Raw genomic sequence first — 23,752 nt, forward strand, 5'->3', positions numbered from 1 at the left:
CCTTTTTCAGTGTCTGATGCTTACAATAGGAGAAATTGAAATAAGCACAAGCCTATTATCCTGTGTAGTCTCACTCTAATAACACAATAAAGCAACATTTAAAAAATGTTTATGACACAAAGGTGAAAGAGAACATTTTGTTTATATTTGACAAAATATATAAGGTGCTGGTAAGGTGGAGACAGCCATGAGCAAATAGACTAAACAGGCACAGAGCAAGATTTTTATGCTTCAGTACTCCGCTTTAAGTATTACCAGATCTGTTTGCCAGGCCACAAGCTAAATGTTGTTTAAGTCCCTGAAAAAAACTCTCACTTAATACACAACTGTTTTTTGGTTAGTGCATGGAAAAAGGTTTTTCAACATTCTTTTTTGTCAGGAGAAACTAGCTTTCATTACAAATAAAGCTCCTTTACCTCTTAGCAGATTAAATGACACCATATCTTTTACCTATCCTTAACCCTTCGGGGCTATTTTATTTGGGATTAATACTGCTTTGACAGTGCAACTGCTGAAAGACCTATTATAATCTCTTTTAGAACTGGAAGAATCCAGTGGTTCTCTTGGACATTACATCATTGTTTCATCCAGCTGTCTCCCTACTTCCTCCCTCTCCCATGTTAAATATTTTTAGACTCATAGTTTGAAGTAGATAAACAGAACAGCTGTATGATCTTATAATACTTAGCATCTCATTACCTCACACTAGCCCATTCCCTCCTTTGTACTCACTTGAAGCAGGATTAGAATATTGTGCATAAACAGTTTTATTGTTAATACCTTCAAACACTGTAGGATTTCTGTAATTTTTTTCTAAGGCGATGCTGCTCAGCAGCTTGCTTTCTTTCCGAAGCAGTCTGGGGCGGTACCCACCATGCTCTGTATGTGAAAAATGATGGACTCATCAGCTTTTTCAGAGGAGTGATATTTTTACAGATTAAGAGTCCTTGTGCTCTGAGCCGCATATAACAACTCAAGTGGTTGGTTTTGAAAAAAATGGTTTTTTACGCTTATCATTTCAAAATTTTATACTTAAATATGATTGTATGTGGTTATTAAATAGGAGTGGAAGGTGCTGAACTGTTGGTGCACTAATGCAGATGGTATTGATGCCCTTTTCCAAAGAACACATTTGAAAGCTCTGCAAGAACAGTACAATTATGTATTAGTCCCAGTCCAAAATCTATTACCAAAAATTATGCTGCCCCTCTTTCGTGAGTTATTTTGTAGAGGATTTTTAGCTTCAAATGTTGCCTCTTCAGGCAATCAGAAAAAAACAGTATTTTGGCAATACAACAGAATAAAAAACTGTGGGCTATGCAAAGTGGCTAAATAGAAATGCTTTAAACCACAGTGGTGTTGATCATGTAAATTTTAATGATTAATGTAACCTGAGTCTGGCACCATAGTACAGTCATAAGTATGTTCACTGTATGAGGAGGATGGTGTTTAACTGCTGTCTTCAAAATTATTCACACACAATAGCAGGATATAGATAAAATTACTATTCATGGACCTTCTCATCTGTCGTAATGTCCAGTTTACTCAGAATAGGCAATTGTTGTCTAACTCTTCACACATAAATTAAAGTTCTAATCTCTCTAAAGTTCACTGGAAAGCTACGCTTCAATTTAAATGGGCTAGGAATTGCCCTGTGTTATTGAGGTAAAAGATGTTTCGTAATAAGAGGTCGAGAAACTTAGCTGAGGTTGAATTTTAAATTATTAGATGTTTGGCCAGTGTTCTTGGTGGTGATTTTTGTGGGAACAAGACAATTTTTTACATTCCAGGTATTTTCTTGGATCTTCTGTAAATTGCTCTTTCTAAAACTAATCTAGACCACTCAACGTTTTTTTTCTCTTGTTGACTTCTTACGTTTCGTTAGCTGTGTTTTATCAGTAGTTGCAACAAGATGAAGCTCTTTAATACCCAGGCTTTATATATTGCTTTACATAACACCTTCCAGTCTTATATCCATGCTGCCTTCTCCACTTGTCAATGTGTGACAGGAAAATAATGGTTACTTTTACAATGCACCAAACTTTGTTTGTTTTTCAGAGTAGTTGGCTAAAACTCAGTTATACGGGGAGTTTTCTGTCTTCTTATCAGTAATTCTTAACTTCCATTTAAATTAAAAAGGGCTTTGCAACTGCCTTAGTAAATTTTACATTGAAATGAAAGTTGTAGCTTGATAGCAACCTGTTCTAGTGGCGAGTAAGTGTTACCTGAATGTTTGAGCTCATCTGTTACTTGTACAATTTGGATAACGGTATGTACTTCAGCTTTACAAAGGTTTCTTTTTGTGTTTTGCTTTGATTGGTTATTTCAGCTTATCAGTATAGGTTCCCAGTACAGCTGTGGCCGGGCTCAGCAGTCAGAGTTTCTGCTGATAGTGTCACGGGAAGTGAAAGGGGAAGAGAGATGCTTCCAGAAATGCTGCAGTGAGGTGTGTCACACCATTCTTTTTGCCCTCACAGTGATATGCTTGGCCTCCTTGCGTTTCTGCTGCTTTCAGATCATTCCACTTTTTTTCTGGATGTACAGCACATAGTAGTTTGTGTGTATTTGTGACTGGCTTTTATTTATATTCACGATATTTCATTACACATTATGAATGTCCACATTATAAAAATAATAGAAAAACAACCAAACAAAAATCCGTCAGTTATTTAGTTCAAGGTTTTTCTTAGGGAGAGTTCTTACTTCCACAGTAACTTCTTTTCCTTAAATTTTCCTCCAAAATTAACAGCCTTTGATCCGTACTTGTTAAGTAAGAGGTACAATTCAAATGTAGGAAACCTAAAAATGCAACTTTGAGTTCAATGGGTCCAGAAGGGGACATTTCTGGTAAACTAGGAAAATGATTATTTCATCCACCAAAGTTAAGTTCTGAGTCTGAACCCTTTATTTCTGGTAACTCAGAACTTAACTCTTTTTTAGGTGGATGAGGGATGTTCAAATTTGAATAACAAGTAACAGGAGTTTTTATCAGTAAAATATGGAGGAGTGAGGGGAGAACAAAATGGACAGTTTTAAATTTTGTGTCAAGTTGAAAAAACATGCTGGGTGTTTCCTTGGTTTTATTGTTTTGTTGTTTTGGGGTTTTTTCCATCTTGGGAAATTTTCTTGAAATCCAAATGGAGAATCCTAGCTTCATTCATTCTCTATTTTTTTCATCCTTCCTCTTCCCCTTGTTCTGCTTTTTTGATTGCTGTGTTACTTCCAAATAATTGTGGGGTTGAGAAGGATTTTTTGCTCTCAGGAACATTGGAGGCAGTTTCTGTTTCTTTAAATATCTGTGCTACATTTTGAAGTGTTGTATGTGAATTGATTTGGGAACCTGGTGCTCTGTAATTTTTTTCATCAACAAAATGCCTGGAGTACTTGTTCTTTTTCTTGCAACATACATGGTTATTTAGTCTGAAAGATGAGTATAACATTATGAAGATAATATGATAGTGAAATGGCTTAATAAAAACAAACCTTTGCTTGTGACTTTATATGGACGCATAATCATGCAATACTAGATTTGAAACCAAACTGTTACCCAGCCTTATAGCAGAATCTGATTTCAATGTACCTAGCACTGTCTGTTTCTTACAGTTGTATAGGTAACATTTGGAATGTGAAAGATGGGTGTTTCATACTTCAGCAACAGAGAAAGAATTGTGGCTTGTTAGTGATGTGTAGGGTACAGGCAGAATGATGTTATTCATGCGTTCATGCCCTGGATATCTCAAAGTAAAAGACAGCATTGTAAAATGGAAGGTCAGGAGGGCAGTGAAGAAATTCATGCAGGTATAAAAAAAAAAAATTGAGCTTTGAAGTCTGACTATTGCATTAAGAGACCTAAAATATATATTCTTTCAGGTCTGGTGTCAGTCATCAGTGCTGAGTTTTAAGAGCTGATATGTGTGTATCTTCATAACCTTTTGCAAATCCTTTGGGAAGGCAGAACAAATGCATTATATGTTTAAAAGGCATAGAGTCAATTCTTAGCGTCATACAACTTGATTCTGTTAAAAAAATTGAGTGGAGGATTTTCTTTGATTCTATTAGCTGATAGTATAATTAAAATTTTTGAAAGGACCAATTTTTCAGGCTTTCTAGTGTACAAGGAGTTCACCACATCTGAAATAGAAACAGTAATATTCAAAGTACAAGATATTTAAAATAGAATTTGAGAATAATTGTTACAGAATTTACTTGGTTTTGAAAATCAGAGCATCACAAAATAGAGAAGGAAATTACTAGTGGTGAAGTAGGAAAGCTAGTTAATATGAGTAACTCCAGTGGTAAGAAGAGGTAGAAGGAAGAGCAAGAAGAAGATTAGGCTGCTGTTTATGCAAGCTGGAAACCTGAGATAGCAATGCTATTGCTGATTTGTCTGGTAAATATATGATATAGATTTTGAGTCAATATTATTAAACCAATGCAGCAAATCTGTATAGGCATGTTACTTAAATGTGTCTGGTTTAGAGACCTGTCTCAGTTCAGTTAGGCATGAGATTAGTTCACTTCAAAAATAAGGTTCCTCATTATGAGACTGGAAATTCCTTCTTGTGATTTCTTTTCAGGAGAATTGTGATCTCTATTGGCACATCAAGCAATAACTATATTTCTTTTGATTTAATAGAAATAAAAGTAATGTTGCTTTCCATTCTTGCCTTTTTTTAGCTGTAGCTGACAGCCTACTAGTACGATCAACCCTTGTGTCATGCAAGCAGTAATGGATCCTTATCTAATGAATTTTCTGTGTTAAGTAACATTGGCATTTTCCTGTGCTCAGTTCCAACACTGTTGGGGCTCACAGGGATGCTTAAATAGGATCACACTGCTTTAGTAAGGAGTGTAATGAAACAAGCCATGGAAGGAATAAACCAATGCAGAAAAATAGATATACACATGTATCCGTACATATGTGTCTATATATATTTAAAAGTATACAAATCTATGGAATTCACCATTTCAACATGTTATTTTGTCCTTCCTTAAGTTCTTGGTAATTTAAGCTACATGAAGCAAATGTGGCTTCAAAACAAAAACAGTTTGTTCTTTCAGAAATTCTGATAAGCATACAAAGGATAATCTGAAATCCTTTGACCTGTTTTTCATACCTCAGATTACTCTGATGTGTTGTGGCTTCTTTTGGGATGTGGGACGGGGGTGGTAGTGTGGGGGCAGATGGACATGACAGGGGTAGTCTTCCAGTTTATCAGCATCCTTCTTGAAGTGTTGTCACCAATATTGGGAACAATGAAGTGACTTTTGGAATAGGAGTGCTAAAACATATTTCTGATCTCAGTTCCTGACAGTTAGAACAGTTATTAGTTATTAGAACAGTTCAGTTCCAATCTGCAATCATTTTCCATTGTTTCTTTTTCTGCCATCAGCCTTGTTGTGGATCATTTCAGAAAGCTACAACGACATTTCTAGCATACAGTTGCTACTGTGCAAATGCTACATTTTTGACTGTACACATATCAATCTGCTTATGAGAGTATTGTGAGTTGGAGTTTTGAGGAACTTGGGTCTCATTCTGCAAAAGTGACTTTATCAACTGTTCAGTAGTGACAAAATGTCATTAGATGTTTTGCAGTCAGCTAAATTGATAGTCCTATCCAACTGGCTAAAAATATTCAATCTGCCATGTCTCCTAAAAAGACTTACGTGCAATAGGTTGAATTACGTCATCGGATTATGAAGCATTTGTTAGTAGCTATCAACTGAAGACCTGTCAACTTGGTTGAAACAGGATTGATGATTTGGCTGATGTTTGGGTCTTGTGTGGTATCTACTTTCAGAGAGGTCATTTGTTTCTTTAGAGTGTCAATAAGTAAAGAAGTATTTTTCCTTCTGGTAGTTAACGTAGCTTACCTGATAATGAGTCATTGCTATTTTCCAAGAAGAAGAGTCAACTGTATATTAATTAAATTGCATGCTTGAATTCTTCAGACTTCAGAGAAGGTGAATTTTGAGTGGCTTTATTTAAATGTGTATGCAAACTTTCTGGATGTTTTCTAGCCTTTAAGTGGGGTAAAAATGTTGTTTAATGGCCTACCTGCTACCTTAATAATTGAAGCAGTTACTGTATTTGTATGAAATTGTTTATAATTGCTATATAATGTATAGTGTAAACTCTGTACCACTTTGTTGGGTTTAAAGCAACTTAATTGCTATTATTTTCTGAAAATCTCTGCGTATTTTTTGTTGATAGGAAAGACAATCAACAAATCATCTTAATATACAAAGTAAATTTGAGTTGATTTTCCAGCTTTTCAGTAGACTTTCTTAGTCCATCTTGTGCAACTAAGAAACTAGTTACTCTGTGGGTTTCATGATTCTATGTTGCACAAATATGGTATGGTGCAGACTGCAGAGTATTCATTGTGAAAGATTAGCTGATTTAATGTCTCAAGGTAAATGATGTCTTTATATCCATCGGTGCTTCTAGAAAACCTGGGTGTTTGTAACTTCCTTACACAGTTTTGGTTGAAAAAATGTCTTTAACAATAATTTTTGCCTGTGTTCATTACTGTTTATATATGTATTTTGCAGAACTAGAGTGATGTTAGAAGAGGAGGAGGCAGGGAAGGTTTCTGGTGATCACATTCAGTGTAGTTAATGTATGTCATTTGAGAGTGTTGAATTTTGATGGGCAGTGCTGCTCATGGAAGGCTGAGCCTTGTATGCTGTAATATCATCAGGCTCCAAAAATTTTTGACAGTGCCTAGGCCTGACGTCAAGTTGATTCATTATGTAGACACACTGCCTGCTGTTCTTTGTGGACATTGGCTCTGTCCATCTGTGAAAGTGCTTGCTTGGCTGTCTTACTGCAGTGCAGGAACATCTGAACAGCTCTCTCCTCTCCTTAGAAAGTACAGTGAGGCTTTTTTTCTTCTGACAGTGCTATATGGAAGCTGCTTTTTACTTTAGTCTAACTTCAGTTTTTGTTGGGGGAATAATTTTATCACTTAAATGCAAACTCTGGATCGGGACTTCATCTTGACTTCATCTTTCTTGCTTTAACAAATCTTTTACTCTCTTTGGTGTTCTGCTAGACTAATGGTAGTACGCTCTTTGTCTTTACAGAGGTAACTCCAGTGTTTTAAGTGCCGTTACCCTAGAAAAATAAGTTAGGCCTTTTCTATGTGGCCATTTTTAGAGCACTTAAAGGGTACAGTAGAAATTGGGGAATAGGGCAGTCTTGTTGTAGGTAGATAGATTAAATATAGTTTGGGTAATGACAAATTTGACACAGTGTATCTGTGCAACAGTTTTATTTTTAGGACTTTGATATGTGTCAGTAGATCTGACATAATGTTGTAGATCACACAGTATCTTGTTGTGCTTTTGAAATAAAACTTTAAAATAAATGAACCAGCTACATCTGAATTGAATCTGGCTTGGAAAGGCAGGCAAGCATGTAAAGCTTCCAGCATATTAGGTAAGTGTATTGTGTGTAAGGTAAGAAAATTTCTGCCATTTGATAAACATGCTGCATAAGAAGTAGTAGTGATGTTGAGTATATTCTTCTTTCTCAGTAAATTGTCATTTATCATTCAATGCAGAGACTGTAGAAACTTGTAAATATGTCACATTTCATTATACATGGCTTCTGCTTATAGCACTTCCTTAATTAACTTCCTTGTAGCAGTACGTATAAATTTCAGATGTTAATCTTGATGTCCCACCATACTGTGTCTTGTTGTTTTCCAATCAGATGCAAATATTGTGTTTGTTCATTCAAAATATGTTTTAATAGAAGTACCATTATTCCGTGAGCACTGATGGGTATCCCTTCAGGCTAAAGAGGTTCCTGCATGCAGCCATTTACATGTTAAATCATGCCACGTTAAGATACCACATATAAACTTTAAAAATTAACTTTGGAGGATAGGAAGCTTTCTAGTAAAAAACAGAAACAGGGAACAGGCTACTTCTTCGCTGGCCTGCCTCCACAGTCTTTTCTTTCACAGTGAATCATTAATTCTGTAACTGTTTAAAAAAAAAACCTGTTTGTATGTTATCACCAGAGTGTGTATTGTCAATGTATTTGTCAGCATCAAAATGTATTTGCATTGAAGTGGAGAATCATGCTTCAGGCACAGCCTACAGTCTGAAGAGTGAGGAATGTCTGTACTAATCATGAGACTTCATGGAATTTGTTTTATGTGGAGATACAATTGACTTTTTTTTTAAATTTCATCTTTCAGCTGGTCAGTATTGGTTCTTCCTATAACTATGGCAATGAAGATCAGGCTGAATTTCTGTGTGTTGTCTCAAAGGAATTGCATAACACTCCTTATGGCACAACCAGTGAACCCAGTGAAAAAGCAAAGGTGAGTTACCAGGCATTGGACTAAATAAATGGTGTTGAATTGGGTGGGCTTCACAAGTCATGATAGATCTACCTCTGTTCTAGACTATTATTTCATTGTCCTTTTTTTCCCCTTTGTTCAGGACTAATAATGATTCCCTGTCCATTGTACGAGGGACTGTAAATGGTACAATCAGCATGCATTTGTTATGCATGCCCGAATTATTTAAGTACAATACTCTGTACTTTTTCACTTATTCAGTACGTGGTTTTTTTCAGGTATTGGCAAATACTTGCTCTTTACAGCTGAGAAGCTAGGTTTGGTTTATTATTCAACATATAACAGTGGTTCAGTTAAAAACTGTTTTGCTTGCTTGACTTCTGCTGAGAATGGAACTTGAAAGATGCTATCTCTGTAAAACAGTCATGTGCAATATGTTATAAAACGAGGGTAGTTGTTAATGTTTTTAGGGTTCTACCATGTTTAATTTCTGTAACAAACTTTTTAAAAAGATTGTAATGGGCACAGTATCTTAGCATTTTACTCAGTTGTACTTCAGAATTTGTACAAAGGAAAATGTAAAACCACAGCTGACTAACCATAAGGCAGAGCAGTTCTGTAATGCCAGTGTCATGAATGCCGAACAGCTTTTATCATTGTATTGCTGCTTTGTCTGAGGAGATGACCACAGACAACCTGGATACACCTGTAGTTGTCTTAAAAGCTTTTGATTTCCCTTATATAGATGGAAAACAATTGGTAAATCATCAAAGCTCGCTTTTTCAAAGATCACCTTCAAAGAAATTGATTTTGAAATAATGCTAAAAATGGGTCTGAGTCTTGGTACTGAGGCCATAAATAGATAAAACTTCATTAATGCTTTCTATGCTTTGTAGCATGCTTATGCAGCTACACATATGGAATAATTTTATAATTTGAACTACAGAAATACTCTAAGCTGTATGTTGGATTCCTAGTGAAATTAGTAATTTATATTCTTCCGTTGAGATAAAACTTCCAAAGAGTTGTAAAGGATTAATGCAGTTACAGGTAAACAGTGAAACTGGGTAAGTCATGTCCTACTCTTTGAAAACCCTAGTTAAGATCTGCTTTTGCCAGGATGCTTGAGGAAGGCTTTGAAAGTTGACATGTTAGAGATGTGTGGTAATCATTTAGGGCCTAGATATCTACCTGAAATAAAATGTGGAATTCTAGGGCCTAATAAAGATCTTCATAAGAAATGGTAGTGCATCTTCAGGTAATTTTAGAAGTTGCCAGAATTATGTTGCATCCTTAATGTAATAGAAAATATGGGTCAAAAATAAGTGTTAAAGACAAAAACCAAAAGCTAATTGAGACTGCATTATGACTGTGTAAATGGAGTAGCGCTAAGACAGGATGTCTTAGACACGTCTTCATTAGTGTGCTGCTTGGTCATTGTTTCAGAGAAGAGAGCAGAGCATCACTTGACCACTGTGATGAATAGGAATTACTGTTAATTTTGGTTGGAGGTTCCCTCCTTTTGTCCTGGAAGTGTTAAGCTGTTCTAGCAATTAATAGGCAATACTTGAAGAATAATTCTATTATATATTAAGTTTCTAAAAGTTCATATTTTTTTATATAGGTATATGTTGTGACTGGGAAAAAAAGGAAAAGTAATTTATTTTTTTCTTGAGAGGTTTCCGACAGCTGTGTTCAGGAGTCTTGACTTTGGGAGATGTTGTCTCCATAGTTCCCTCTTAGCAAGCATTATCCTCTAGCCTCGGTAGTGTCTCATTGGTCTTCATGAAGTTCATATGATTGAATCCACCTTTATATACAGAATAATGTGTTCATGTACTGGGACTGACTTACAAGAAACTCCTCCTATTACTTTTACGGCAGATTGAGTTAGAGGAAAAAAACCCAAAAAAACCACAAACTGCCAATATGGGAGAAAGTATCTTCTGATAGCCATCTAATCATGCTTCACCTTCATTCCTTCTTTGGTACTTTTTTTGTGTGTTTTCTTTTTTTTAGTTAACAGCATAATAAGTTAGTAGACAACTTCTGTGTAATCTTCTAATACACCTAAACAAAGGAAATTCATCTTAAATGGTTCCACTGGCTTTTACTGGTAGCCGTGGTAAAACCAAAAGATAACCTGTATTCCCACAAGGAGTATTCTCTTTATGGAGCCACTTTATGGACCTGACTGTTGGCTTCTATCTGCCGACTTCAGGTTATTTGGAAGAGGAAATTGTCATGAAATCTGTTAGATTCCTTCTTGAAATGGTCAGCTGTCATAATTTTTTATACAAAGAGTGGAGGTCCCAGGGCAAAGGAAATAAATGTCATTGCCACATGCTTCAGGTGTAAGTGGAATGTACTTTTTTGCAGCTCTGACTCACTTGCAATCTCTTCTTTTCCCTTCCTTCTTTTATACGTGCTGCATGCTGCATGACACTCAGAGTGAGGATGAAGAAACGGATTACGATATGAATGACTCAGATTAAGTGTAAATGTCATGGTGAGCACTAGCTGCCCTAGGATTTTAGCCAGATTCTTTTCTGCCCCATCCAATTCCCACCCCCACTAGTGCTGTCCTTCAGCTAGTCCTGGTGGTGTGTGTGTGTGTTTGTGATTATAGTTGTGGCATGGTTGGCAAAGGTAGAATTTGTGTTCTGGTATTGCTTCTTTGACAGAATAATTAGTGTTGCTTTTATAAACTGTATTGTGAGCAGAACCTTTAAAGCTTTGCTGAGAAGGAAAGTTCTTAATGTAGATTCTAGGGCCAGAATTGCTTTTCACTCATTCATTTCTTTCTTATTTTATGTGCACCATCTTTTCTGTCAGATAGGTTTTTGACATGAGGAGGCATGTGATACAAACTTACTGTATACATTGTCAGGATATGTCTGATTTGGCAGTAATTTAACAACCTTCATTGAAGTGCAGCATAGTCCAAAGGTGGCTTTAACTGATAATTTTGAAACGAAAGATTTTCTTAGTAAAGATGTGTCAAATATAAGTAAATAATGTGATCTTGATGCTGCAGTGGTGTTTATCACAGGAAACAACTCTGGGGAGGGATCCTTTCTGCTGTAGTTTGACATCTGATGGAAGATCAAGTTACATTAAAGGTCACAAGTGGAAGAGCACAAAAAAAAGCTGCATCTGAAAAAAACAACTTAGGCACTTTTCCTAATGTGTCTTTAAGTACTGCTCACATTTATTCCACTCTCTAGTTCCTAGAAGATAACATACCATTGAATGTTCATTGGTTTGGTGTGGGTGGTCATTTGAACCTGTATAAATTGAAGATATTTACCATCGCCTGAGATTAAACTTTGGCTTCTCGCCTATGCACCTGAACTTTTTGGCTGTAAAGCAGCCTTAACACTTATCTCTGAAGTTTGGACAATGCTGTCAGACACATGGCATGATTTTTGAGGTTGTCTTGTGCAAGGCCAGGATCATCACTTAATGATTCTTGTGGGTCCTCCCTTCCAGCTATTATTTTCTGAAATTATGCTAACAGAAGCTACTGCTTTTGCCAGGTCTTCAGGAATGGCTGAAAGGAATTGATCAAATCTGAAGCTTTATTGAAACAAAGTTAACTGGCACTTTGCTGGAATTGAATGTAATATTCTTAAGCTGCCTGAGAGGCAAACAGTCCTTAAAACACATTTCTAGCAGCAGCAGCCTTATTTTGAGTGGGAAGAAATAGTTTTCTTGTTCTGTTGCCTAAGAAACAATCACACTCAGGCCCCTAGAATATGAGAGTTCATTCAGTATCCTTTAGAATTTTTAAGCCAGCTTTAGATCTGGTGCACCTATAGGGAAAATAAAACAGAAATGTGAAAATAAGGAAAATCCTCTATACAGCAGATCTGTACTAGAATTGATACAATCCCCAGTATCAGTACAGACTGGGTGATAGATGGATTTAATGCAGCATTGCAGAAGACTTGGGCATACTGGTGGGCGAAAACCTGAATTTGAGCCAGCAATACTTGAAGACTAGAAAGCCAGTTATCCAGGACTGCAGCAAAAGATGCATGGCCAGCAGGTCGAGGGAAGTGATTCTCCCCCTCAACTCTATTCTTATTAAATCCCACCTGGAATGCTGCATCCAGCTCTGGGATTCCCAGTACAAGACCTCTGAGATTGTGTCCAGAGGAAAGACACGAAAATGGCCTGCAGGCTAGAACACCTCTCCTGTGAAGACAGGCTGAGACAGTTGGGATTGTTAGGCCTGGAGAAGAGAGCCCCTGGAGAACAGGGCCAATGTTACTGCATTTCCAGTGCTTAAAAAGCCTTATGAGAAAGGTGAAAAAAGACTTTTTACTGGGGCTCATGGTGACAGGACAAGGGGTGAGGTTTTTAAACTGAAAGAGGCTAGCTTTAGACTGGATATAATGATGAGCATATTCTTTACCATTAAGGTGATGAGACACCTGGCACAGGCTGTCCAGAGAAGCTGTGGTTGCTCTATCACTGGAAGTGTCCAAGGCCATGTTGGAGAGGGCTTGGAGCAGCCTGGGACAGTGGAAGGTGTCCTTGCCCATGTCAGGGGTTTGAATGAGATGATCTATAGGATCCCTTCCACCCAAACCCACTCTTGTGATTCTATGATTTCCCTTTCAGTAGAGGTGAAGGTTACAGAAGAAGCATCAAGAAAAGTGTGTTAAAATACTGCCTGATGGAATAGCATTTTCTGCTTTATGTTGGGATTACTGGTTCAGTAAAGTGCACAAAGTTCAGTGTCCAGATCTGGCTCAGCTTTATTTTACTTCAATGTGTTCCTGATGCTACAGAAAATAGTTCTAAGGCTATTAATCTTACAAGTAATCTTTCAGGAATGAATAAACTCAAATACTTCATATTAAATCGGAAATATTAGCAAAATTAATGGATCCAGTATTATTTTCTAGTTGCACGGATACTTGTTTCAGCCATGTTTTTGTCTCTTTTGGATATGGTTTCACTTACTAACTCCATTTGCTGCATCAGACTGTTACCCTCTGTTGTGGGCGTCTACTCCAGCACTTTGTTCTGACCGACAGGAAATACTTGGGGAAGGAGTTTAAGTATGAAACATTTATGATATCTGCTCCTGATATATTTCCCCACCTGCCAGTAAAACTCAGTCTGTCAATTTTGTCTTCAAGCTTTCATCCAGGTCATTTTATGGAACCTACAATGACACTGTAATACCATGAGTTGGTATCAGTGGCACTATCTTCTGTAAGTTTATCTAGTCCCTTTGGCGTGTATTACACAAGCAGTTGCTGAGTAATTTACAGAGCCTGGTTCTTCCCCACAGAATTCACTTATCTCTTTCCTACAGTTTCATATGAATGCTTTTTGCTTAGTACACAGTCATGTGTAACATTCATGAATTACCTTCATGAAATAAGAGGTATTTACTTCTAAAATGTACTTTAAAGCATGATATGACCGGTGGAAAACGTCTTTCTGTATTTTGGAAATTTTTCAAAGTAGTTGTGCTGACATCTGGCTTCATAGCTTCAAAACAATAATGCTGAATTTGAAATGAAAAAGAACTTCGTCTGCACAAAGCTAGATCCAGGTGTAGGAGGGAGTACAGTGAGCAAGTGATAAAGTAGATTTTTAGTTTTTTGAGCTAACACCACACTGCATCTCAACTGTCCCTGAGCTACACAAATGGTAATAGGTGTTTCATGAACTCCAGCCTTTAAAAAATCCCATGGAGCTGGGCAAAGCAGGTGAGACTTTGCTTGACTTCAGTCACTGTGAAAGACATAATGGCCAGTTTAACAATATTAAAAGGCAACCAAATATCTCAGATTTTAAAATTTAAAACCATACTTGAAACTGCTCTGTGAATCAACTGCCAGCCTTTACCCTACAAGCACAGAGACTGAAGTGTTTATGTGTGCTGGCAGATTCTGTGGGCTGGAATATGCTACTGAGTGTTTGTTGTGACATCAGGCTGCACAAAGATCGTAATAGAAGGAAAATCCATCTTGAGGGAAGCTCTGCTGTTGTCCAGGGATTGTGCCTTTGCTTTCTTTCAGCTTTTGAAATAGAGCCCTTCCCAATACTAAGAAAATTATCAAAAAGCAAAAGAAAATGAAGTATCATAAGACTTTTATTTAGAGACTAACATTCTTAAGTACTTATGCTCAGTACGTTTGAAGCTTTGCTTGATGCATTGTTTGCCTTTTGTCATGATTGGTTCTGCAGCCTGCTGACACAGTTCTAGAGTACTATTCCGCCCAACAGTTCACCTCAGTATCGCTGGTTGTAATTCAGTTTAGAGCAGCAACATTAAAATATAGTTGCTTGAACAGTCAGTCCTAAGACTTGGATCCTTTCCTCTCTGGAGGAGGCAAAATAAACTGAAACAGAAAAGGACAAAAAATAGTAAAACTGGAAGTAAAAAGGATGTTGTTGATTTAATTCTTGCCGGCTTGTACTTTGCCTTTAAAAACTTCTTGCGTCAATGCACCCAGTGTGACATTTCTGCACATTTTGATTTGCTAGTTCATGGTTTCAGTATTAATTTATGGAACACAGTTTGCATCTGAAACTTCAGAAAGTTGAGGACGTTTTTCTGGAACAGGAAAAACTAAGATTAAATTCAGTTCCTAGTAAAGTACCCCGGTTAATTTACCACATAGGACTTCAGGATCTTCTGAACTAGGTTGAGGTGCAATGGCTTACTTTTTGCAATTGCCAACTCTTAAGTCTTAATAACGTGTTAATGATTTATTTTAATAATACTCAATTCCTATCAATGTTTTACACCTGTTCTAATGGTATTTGATACTAGACATAGTACCTATCAATCTGTCTTTTTTCAGCTTTAAAGCACAGATCCCAGGAATTTCCTCGAACCAGGTCCCTGACACATTACCAGTTATTTAAAGCCATTATTATGTTGCTCTTTGATCTCCATGCTTTAGGAATGACATTGAGCTAATTTTAATTTATAGAATTTTTATTGGTCTATTTCAGATTTTGCAAGAGCGAGGTTCCAGGATGTGAAGACAGTATTGAACGGTGACAATTTTTTTCTTTTATTCGAAGATGCAGTGAATTGTCACACTGAAGAGGCTTGGCTGCAAAAGAAAAAAATCTGATTTAGACAATTTTCTGTTGATCTGGGTTCAACCATATTTGCCTATAAGCTGGTGTCAACTTCTGGAAGCATTGCAAGATTACATAATGGGAATAGATGGTGTGGGAGTGTGTGTAAAGTTTTGGTTGTAGTGCATGGTTGTGCTTTCTTATTGACACTGGTCATTTGAATAGAAATGACCATGCACTCATATTTTCCTTGGAGACATGTAGCACTTAATGTCTGGTGCTGGATGACCCCATGTTGATCAGTTTGGAGACCTTTTCCTACTAATCATTGTAAACCTTAAAAGGACAATGTAATTGGTGCTACACACACACACACACACACACACACACACACACACACACACTTGAACACACATGCACACACACCCAAATGTTACAGCCCAGAAAGGCAAGTATTTGGGCATACGTTGTTTCAGAATCAATGTCAGCCCCAGTTGACTGTATTATACTGCACATTCCTTATGGTTCTGTGACATAATCTATTATGTAATAACAGCCTAGGAGATCAACTGAAACTAGCATGTGTAAAAGTTACACAACAGAGAAAAGGTTTCTCTGAAGGGTGTATATATTGACTGGATGTATAGCTTCTTTTAATACCCAAAGGGAAGACTAAAGTCAGAGAAAGTGGCCTTCCTCTGAGTTATTCTTGATGTTCCCTCTGTTAAAACAGTCTCATGCAAAAGTTACGCTCCAGTCCTGGTGACATGCTTGAAAGTGGAATCAAAATTCACTTAAAATGACCAACTGAACATTCTGTTTCTTTGGAGGTGTTTGTACTCATATGTGTGTTTCTGCTTCTATAAAATGCCTATAAGCATTGAACTGTGGAGTAGGGTAGAGATTTTTCTAGACCTGAAGGTTTTACAGAAATACAGCTGGCTAGTCCTAGGTCCCTGTCTCTATGACTTGGATTAAAATCAACCTTAGAATGAACATAAACTCATCCAGTTGAAAAACCTGATTACTTTGGATATTCAGGATCCCTGTAATCAACCTTTCTCTTTCTATACAGTTTCAGCTATGCAGTTAAGAACAGTGTCTGAACAGAATGTGGTGCAGTTTTGTTAGTTTGTCCTTGATAAAGGCTAATACACAAGACACACTATGTTTTGAGAAAAATCTTCAGCACATCTTTAAGGCACTTAACGAAATAGACAGTATAAAACTTGGCTTCATTGACTCATGGAACCAGTGGAAGGGAGTTTCAAAAAGCTACAAGATGGTTTTAAATTCTAAAGACATTACAGTTTTCTTTCTTAGTAATTTCAGAATTTATGCATATACTGTATACTGATTTTCAAACACCCAGGGTCTACTTTTTTTTAATTATTATTTTATTTTTTAAAGGACTTAGACATTGATAAAAGTTTGGCAAAACAATTTGTAAGAAACATTTCTACTAAACAGATTAAGCAATGGGCTAAATGTTTTGTCCGTGTGCCTAATGCTTGAAAGGATTTGTAATGCATTTTGTGACCTGGATGTGGTCTGCGCGGGAAGCTGCTGGCCCCTCCACAACACATACAATTTTTGTCTTTTTTTAAGAAGTTAAAACTGAATTTAATTTACTAAAACTGTAATTGTGTAGGGGAAAATGTTTATACTTTTATACTTTTTTAGGTACCCATATTTTATCAGCTTAAATTGAGCACAGAGATGTCCCCTAAATAGTGATGGATTATCTTGTGTATCTGAAAATAAGCATAACAATTGTCTGTGTTAACTGCATATTAAAACATTTCCTCTGCTGCAGTAGTCACTGTGTTTTTCAGCAGTATGACTCCACCAAAATCTCTGAACTCCCTGGCTCATTGCAGCCAATTGCAGCCAACCATGTTACTTGTTGTTTTCTTGATGTGCTCTACAGAGTAATTCAGCATTGATCTAAGTGGATTTTAATGCCTAAAATACCAGTTTTACAGTGATCTTCTGAATCAGCATTTCTGTTGCCTCTCTTATTAAACCCAAAAAGGACAGACTATTTAATAAAGTGAAATTTTCCTAAATGACATCAGCAAAGCATGGGTAACAAACTGAGCAAACTGAACAAATTTAGAGTATGTAAAAGAGTGTTTTTTTCTAAGTATGAGGGTTTTTCCCCGCTGGAATATTTTCAGGTTTAAAACCTGCTTCTGTGCAGAGATTACCTGCAGTTTAGTTTACCTTGTATCCCTGCCATAGCTATATTTACGGAAAAAGAGTGTTTAATAATTTTTTGCAATTTGTTTCCAATATCTCACAAAGATTTTAAGAAGGATGGAAAAGAAAGAACTTTAGTAGGCAGGTACCGTGAAAATTATTTTAAATACACTGTCGTTTGAGGCCACCTGAACTAACTACTTTCCTGTTCTTGCTATTGTCATTATTGCTTTAATTTTTGTGATCGTGCAAGGCTTTCAGATACATGGAAGTGCTCTCTTCAGCTTTTTTCAAGGCATTAAGAATTTATCCCTAAATAAATTTTGTTTCTTTTTGTTTGACTGTTGCAGTTTCAAATAAAGTAATGCAAGGTAATTGCATTGGAGTCCAATCTCCGTGACCAGGCTTGGCAAACATTGCTTCATCTGTTAAGCTCTTGCAAGGAGGAAGCAATGTACCTGTAGAGTTAAAACTGGATTCCTTTGTTCTTTTTCTGCCGTTTGGAGAGTACCTACCTGAGAATTGCCTGTGACTGTGCAGAGCTGAGGGGTTCACTATCAGGCTGGAACTGCAAAACTGTACTGCAAACCACTTGAACTTAACTCTGGACATACACAGCGCCTCTATTGTTTAATCAGAACAGTACTCCTGGTTAGAACTTCAGATCCTGAGCTTGATAAGATCAGAGCAGAAGGAATAAAACAGGAAGGGAGAGAGATGAAATTCCTTAAAGACATTTACATGACAAACTTCTTGCAAAACTTGTTTAAAAACAGAAGTTCAAATTTGCTATAGCAATTTCTTGCTTTGAGTTAGGAGACAGCATATTGTTGGCCTTAGGTTTTCTCAGAGGCTATTTTTTCCTTTATTGGAGATACCAGTAAATTTTTATATTACATGCTTTTGACTTCTTCACGTGGCAGGTGAATCAGAATTTGTCTGCAATGAACAAGTAATACTGAGGCCTCAAAGACATGGATGTCACAAGGTCCATAAATAACTATCCAAATGTATACTGTGACTCACCAACTCCCAGCCCAAAGTGTACCTGCAGTTTTGTCCTACTTACTGTGGGATTTCCAGTTAATTACATGTTTTTAATTCCAAAGTAATTTAATTGTTTGTCAAAGACTTGATTGAATTTAGAAGCTTTTTTTGAATCTTTACTAAAGTTTCCATCGATACATTCATGTACTCATAAAAGTTGGAAAATGTACTGTGTTTTTTTCAAATTCAGATCTCTTATAATGATAAAAGTTCCTTTCGTTCTGCATTGTAGCATTAGGAGAAGATATTTCTTAAAAAATGAAGCTCAGTGAATCCATCTGACTTTTTTGTTTTGAGATTTTCTTTAGACACTAGCTGTGTAGCTCCACTTCTAGCAATTTGAATGCACGTTATAATTGATTAGAAACAGGACTATTTCCTGCAGATTCAAAAATTGAATCATTCTCCTTTTTTTCTGAGAGGGGGGTATTTTTGGGGTTTTTTTCAGGAGAAGAATGAAAACTGGCAGATTAAACAAAAGATGACTTGATTGCAGACATGCAACCAGGGGAACAAGTCTGCAGAGTAGGGTGATAGTATTATCAGAAATGTGCTTTTCATAACAGAACGCTGTTCTGTGAACGTCTGTTGAAGTTTTTGAGAGTTGTCAGTCTCTGTTAAAGCTGTATAGAGCTCCCACCAGCAAATTAACACACATTAGTTACAAATTTTTATTAATATTACAAAAACGAACTTGGAGTGCAAAAACGCAATAGCATCTGGTTCAGTGGAATTAAATAGAATCCGGATTATAATTACCCAGGTATACTGGAATGTATTCTTTGGGAAGTATTGGTAGAAGAGTGAAGTTCTCCTGGGCTTTTTGAGGAAGGTGGAAGTCAAATGGAAGCCTGAAGTCTGGAGTTTTGTTCCCTTAAGATGTGATAGAATCAGAAATTGCCATTCTCCTATTTTTATTTTCTTTCTCACCACATCAAAAGTTTCAAGTTCTTCAAATTAACTTTTTCAATCAGACCTTGAACTGTGGGGATTTTGAAAAGTGAGAAAATTTTGTTATGCCTTTAACAGTGTCTGTTATCTTAAGAGAGTAGGGTTAAAACCTGAGTGGTCATTGAAGTGTCTTTTCTAACACAACAGTTTTGAAATACCTAAGCCTAAGGATGATGCCTATTACTTTGTTGTAATTTAGACTGCAGCTGTCTCCAGTTTTGAGGACAATCTTGGGATCTTACATGGGGCTTTGTGTAGAATTATTGATTCTTTAAATAGTATGAATATTCAGTTTAAAAAAAGAACTGGAAGACTCTCTGAACTCAGTGTCATGCAAGTTTTCTTTTGTTTCACAAAGATCAGGAGCTGTCTTTAAAGGCTTCTTAATGAACAGAGGCTTTAAAGGGCTAAAATAGATCTTATTGTCCAGTTTGCCTAAATGACTGTCGGAAGGAACTCTCCATTTTCAGAGCAGAAATGCTAAGGGCTAAAATGCTTTCCAGGGCTAATTTGAGGTTCCAGAGACATACAATATCTAAAAAACAACTAGTCCGTTTTCCTTTCAACTCATGGATGCTAAAATAATTTTTACAAATGTCTGAAACAATTGCAGATGTAAGTGTTCCTATATGGTTTGGATTTTCAGTATCCAGATTGGATAAGGGCACACTAGGGAAGGCAGTACACCTACCCTCCACTATATTATTACCTTGGCTGAAATCTAACAACTTCTATGAACAGCACTGGCAATAGAGAAGCTTTGAGGAAGATTCTACCCCAGGAAATTGTCACAGAATATTTTTTTGCAACTTAGTTGGCCTTTACTTTAGTAATGTCTACCAAGACATAAACTTTTCAGAAGTTCAGTGAGTAGATACTGCTGCCAATATAGCTTTCTGGAGGCATCACAGGGTTCTCTTCAGGATGTTGTCTCTTAATAAGTACTATATTGAGAGAAACTTTTTTTAAAGATATTTTGCTACTTTTGGGGTGAGTAGAAGGGGAAGAGGTTCTGTGACAGTGCTCTCCTTGCCTTAGAAAGATGAGCCTACATTTTGACCTAAGACCTGGTGTCATTTTGAGGCCACGTCATCTGAAATGAGTAAAGAGTAAGAGTAAATGTATTTATTATGTACATGATTCTTGCTACTTTTGAAGATTTTTCAAAAGCTTAAGCACAACTTAACTCACATTACCTTGGCTCATGTATACTTGCTAGAATGAAGGAATGTTACCAGCCTCTCCACTGGAACTGAAACAAGATCACCAAACAGAAGGAGTATCAAATGGCAGCTTTTTCCACCTGCTTCTGCCCTTATCCTTACCTCAATTTAGCTATGAGAAATCAACTCCTATGCACTCCTTAGGATCACCTACCCAATTCAACAAATGTTCTTTTTTTTTTTTAGCTTTTCCTCCAAATCACTGGTCTCAAAATTAGTTGGGCATCAGCTGTTTGTCCTTATACCCAAGTGGCCATACTTGCAACTTGTTATTTCCTGGATAGTGGGTTAGCAATAACACTTTATTTTGTGCCAATTCATTATGTCTGAAGTGTTCTTACTGCAGCAAAATTTGAGTTATCATTTGTTTTTAATGCGTTTGCATTAACCAAAACTCATAGCACAGACACATACAAGAAACTGAATTCAGGGAAATGTCCCTGGAAAAATATCTGCTAGGGCTTCCCAAATAATTTGAAGATGGTTACAGTTAACCATCACTTTCAAAACAAATGAAATGTGTATGGGTATTTTTTTAACTTCCTTTTCATAACACTAGTGTATTGTAAACTGCATGGAATAAACATGGTTTTTCCCTTTTAAAGTGTGATGTCTTACATCTGTCTTTTCTAAATGCACTAATTGATATGAATAGTGTCATATACTGTGAGAATTCTAGTTTAGCACTTCAGATGTAAAATGTAGTTACATATTTGTGCAGTGATTCAGAGCATTAATGCTTTCTCCTTTGTAAAGGAGAAGTATCCTTTACTGCTGCCCCAAAAACTTTGTCATGAAAAGTTAGGTCTATTCAGATATGTATCAGTTGGGAAATTATTTTACTTTGCAGTTGCTGTGATGTGCTGATTATTGTAGGAGGAAATAGTTGCTCTTTTATGGATCTATAATCACATGAAACAGTTTTAAGTAATCACTTTGCTTGCCTTTTCTTTTCTACAACTCAAAAACCACCCTGCCTAACATCAAAGATTTTAGAATCCACTACTTTGCTTTTTAATCTAAGTGCTTCCTTTGTTTGAAAAACTAAGCTAATGGAAATTGATGCTTTGTAATAAGACAAACATATAATAAGTTTCAAGGATAAAAATGGCTGAAGGAAGTAAATTATTTAAGTACAAAGTACAGGTTGTTGAAATTATCCAGGAAATTTGACAGCTGTGTCCTCTAGCACTATAGAAAAGTTTATAATTGAGTATTAGTATTGAGAAGACCACTGGACAGCTCTTATTTTTCCAAACTGCTAGTAAGAATTTGAGAAGCTAAGACCCATGATTTTTGAATTCCTAAAGGCTCTATAGTTACATATGAAGTGAATTTCATCTTAACAGTTTAGTCGGTTTTAAGTGCAAAGCACATTCTATTATTTCCTTGTATATCCAGCAACATCAGTAAAATTGCTATTTTACTAAACTAATTTGCTGCATTTAGCTGCATTTGAATTTTACTAAAATAAGTGCTGAGAACAAACACTGCTGTAGTAATCAAGTACAGCAATTACAGTAATTAAGTAATCAGTGTGTGCATCTGTATTTTCATCAGACTGTCCTACTAAAAGTATTGATAATTTAGAGTCAGCCAGCATGATTTTCAACCCAAATCCCCATTCTACATATCTGTTGCTGCAAGTGTTTTCACCATTTAGGGAAAATGAGAGCACAAAAGGGACAAGTGTCTTCCCAGAACTAGAAACCAGGTTATAAAGGGGACATAAACGACTAAGTCATTAGCAACCTGTTTGGATATTTTATAACATCTAGGGTTCATTTGGCACTAATTTTCCTTTCAGTGGGAAGTTTAACTTCTGAAAGATGAAAATGATCCTGCAATTTCACCTTTTAGGGTGCTGCTCATCTTTCAGTGTGCTGGAATCTTGCCTGGTAGTCATATACACATAGCCCGTATGTATGTGACATTCTCAGAGACTGTAATGTCTGCAGTTTCATGAGAGACATCCTGTAAGCCAAGTGTTAACAGTTTCCACTGCTTATCGTAATGCCACTGGAATTGTATGGAAAGTTACACAGGGGAGTATGTGTTTATCCTGGTCTACGGTGGGCATTTGCTACTGGTGAAAGGTTTCTTAGGCAGAGTGATCTTCAGCATATATTTTGATTAGGGCTGATTGGAATCTAGGTGATTATTTATTGAAATAGTGAATTCTAAAATTCTGAAGAAACCGTTTTGAACTTAGTTACTACACAGAACATCGTTTAAGTAACACTGACACAAACTAGCACAAGGAATAGCCAAGCAGCAGTTTCAAGACTAAAAATTCCTCAGTTTCATTAAGAAAGAAGTTCAAGAAGAGAATAGAATGTGATTTATACTCTACTTGCCACTAAAAAAGCGTTCATAGAAACACAAACCACCCCCCACCCCCCCCCGCCCAAGGAAGGGAAACCAAACCAAACCAAACCAACAAAGCAATGGGAAATAAAACCCGGGTCATAAATCCCGTAAAGGTCAGTGAAACTAGCGCGGGATGGAGGCGAACTGAAGACCGCCTTCCGTGCCGCCTGCCGCTCTCTGATAGGCCCCTCCAGAGCAGCGGCCCCTCCTCCAATCAGGCTCGGCCGGGCACAGGGGGCGGGGCTCGGCCCGGCTTGAGTGCGGCCCGCCAGACCTGCGCGCGCCCGTCGACGGACCAGGCGTTCTTAAGTCGCAGGCGGCTCCCAGAGCGCCAGAGGTAAAAATTGATTCAGCTTTCCGCCGGAGCTGGTGGGAGCGAGAGGTGTGAGGAAGTGCTTGGTTTTGGGGTAGCCCCGCGTGGAATTTTTCAGGTGCTTCATACTCAGGCATTGTTGGGGGCACCTTTGGGTCCTGTGTCGCGGGGATGCGTAAAGCGTGACGAGAGGAACACAGACGGATCGGGCCGAGGGACAGAATAGCTCTTTCGCGCTCCGCGCCGAGGCGAGAGGGAGGGAAACT

At 37.1% G+C, this 23,752-nt stretch overlaps 1 protein-coding gene across 3 annotated transcripts in view; it reads left to right on the forward strand.

Moving 5' to 3' along the window:
* KCTD5 (potassium channel tetramerization domain containing 5) overlaps positions 1–23,752 on the forward strand; it is a 38,184-nt gene that overhangs the window by 10,495 nt on the left and 3,937 nt on the right. The window contains exons 5-7 of one of the 3 annotated variants that reach the window (XM_059861896.1): positions 2,330–2,446; positions 8,217–8,342; positions 15,309–21,407. In XM_059861896.1, coding sequence (XP_059717879.1) covers positions 2,330–2,446; positions 8,217–8,342; positions 15,309–15,338 — 273 coding nt within the window. In that variant the 3' untranslated portion in view covers positions 15,339–21,407. Of the gene's footprint in view, positions 1–2,329; positions 2,447–8,216; positions 8,343–15,308; positions 21,408–23,752 lie in introns of those variants that run through there. The other 2 variants (XM_059861899.1, XM_059861898.1) reach the window with 2 other exon arrangements.

This window comes from Haemorhous mexicanus, chromosome 17 (genome assembly GCF_027477595.1).
Source record: "Haemorhous mexicanus isolate bHaeMex1 chromosome 17, bHaeMex1.pri, whole genome shotgun sequence".
Taxonomy (NCBI): domain Eukaryota; kingdom Metazoa; phylum Chordata; class Aves; order Passeriformes; family Fringillidae; genus Haemorhous; species Haemorhous mexicanus.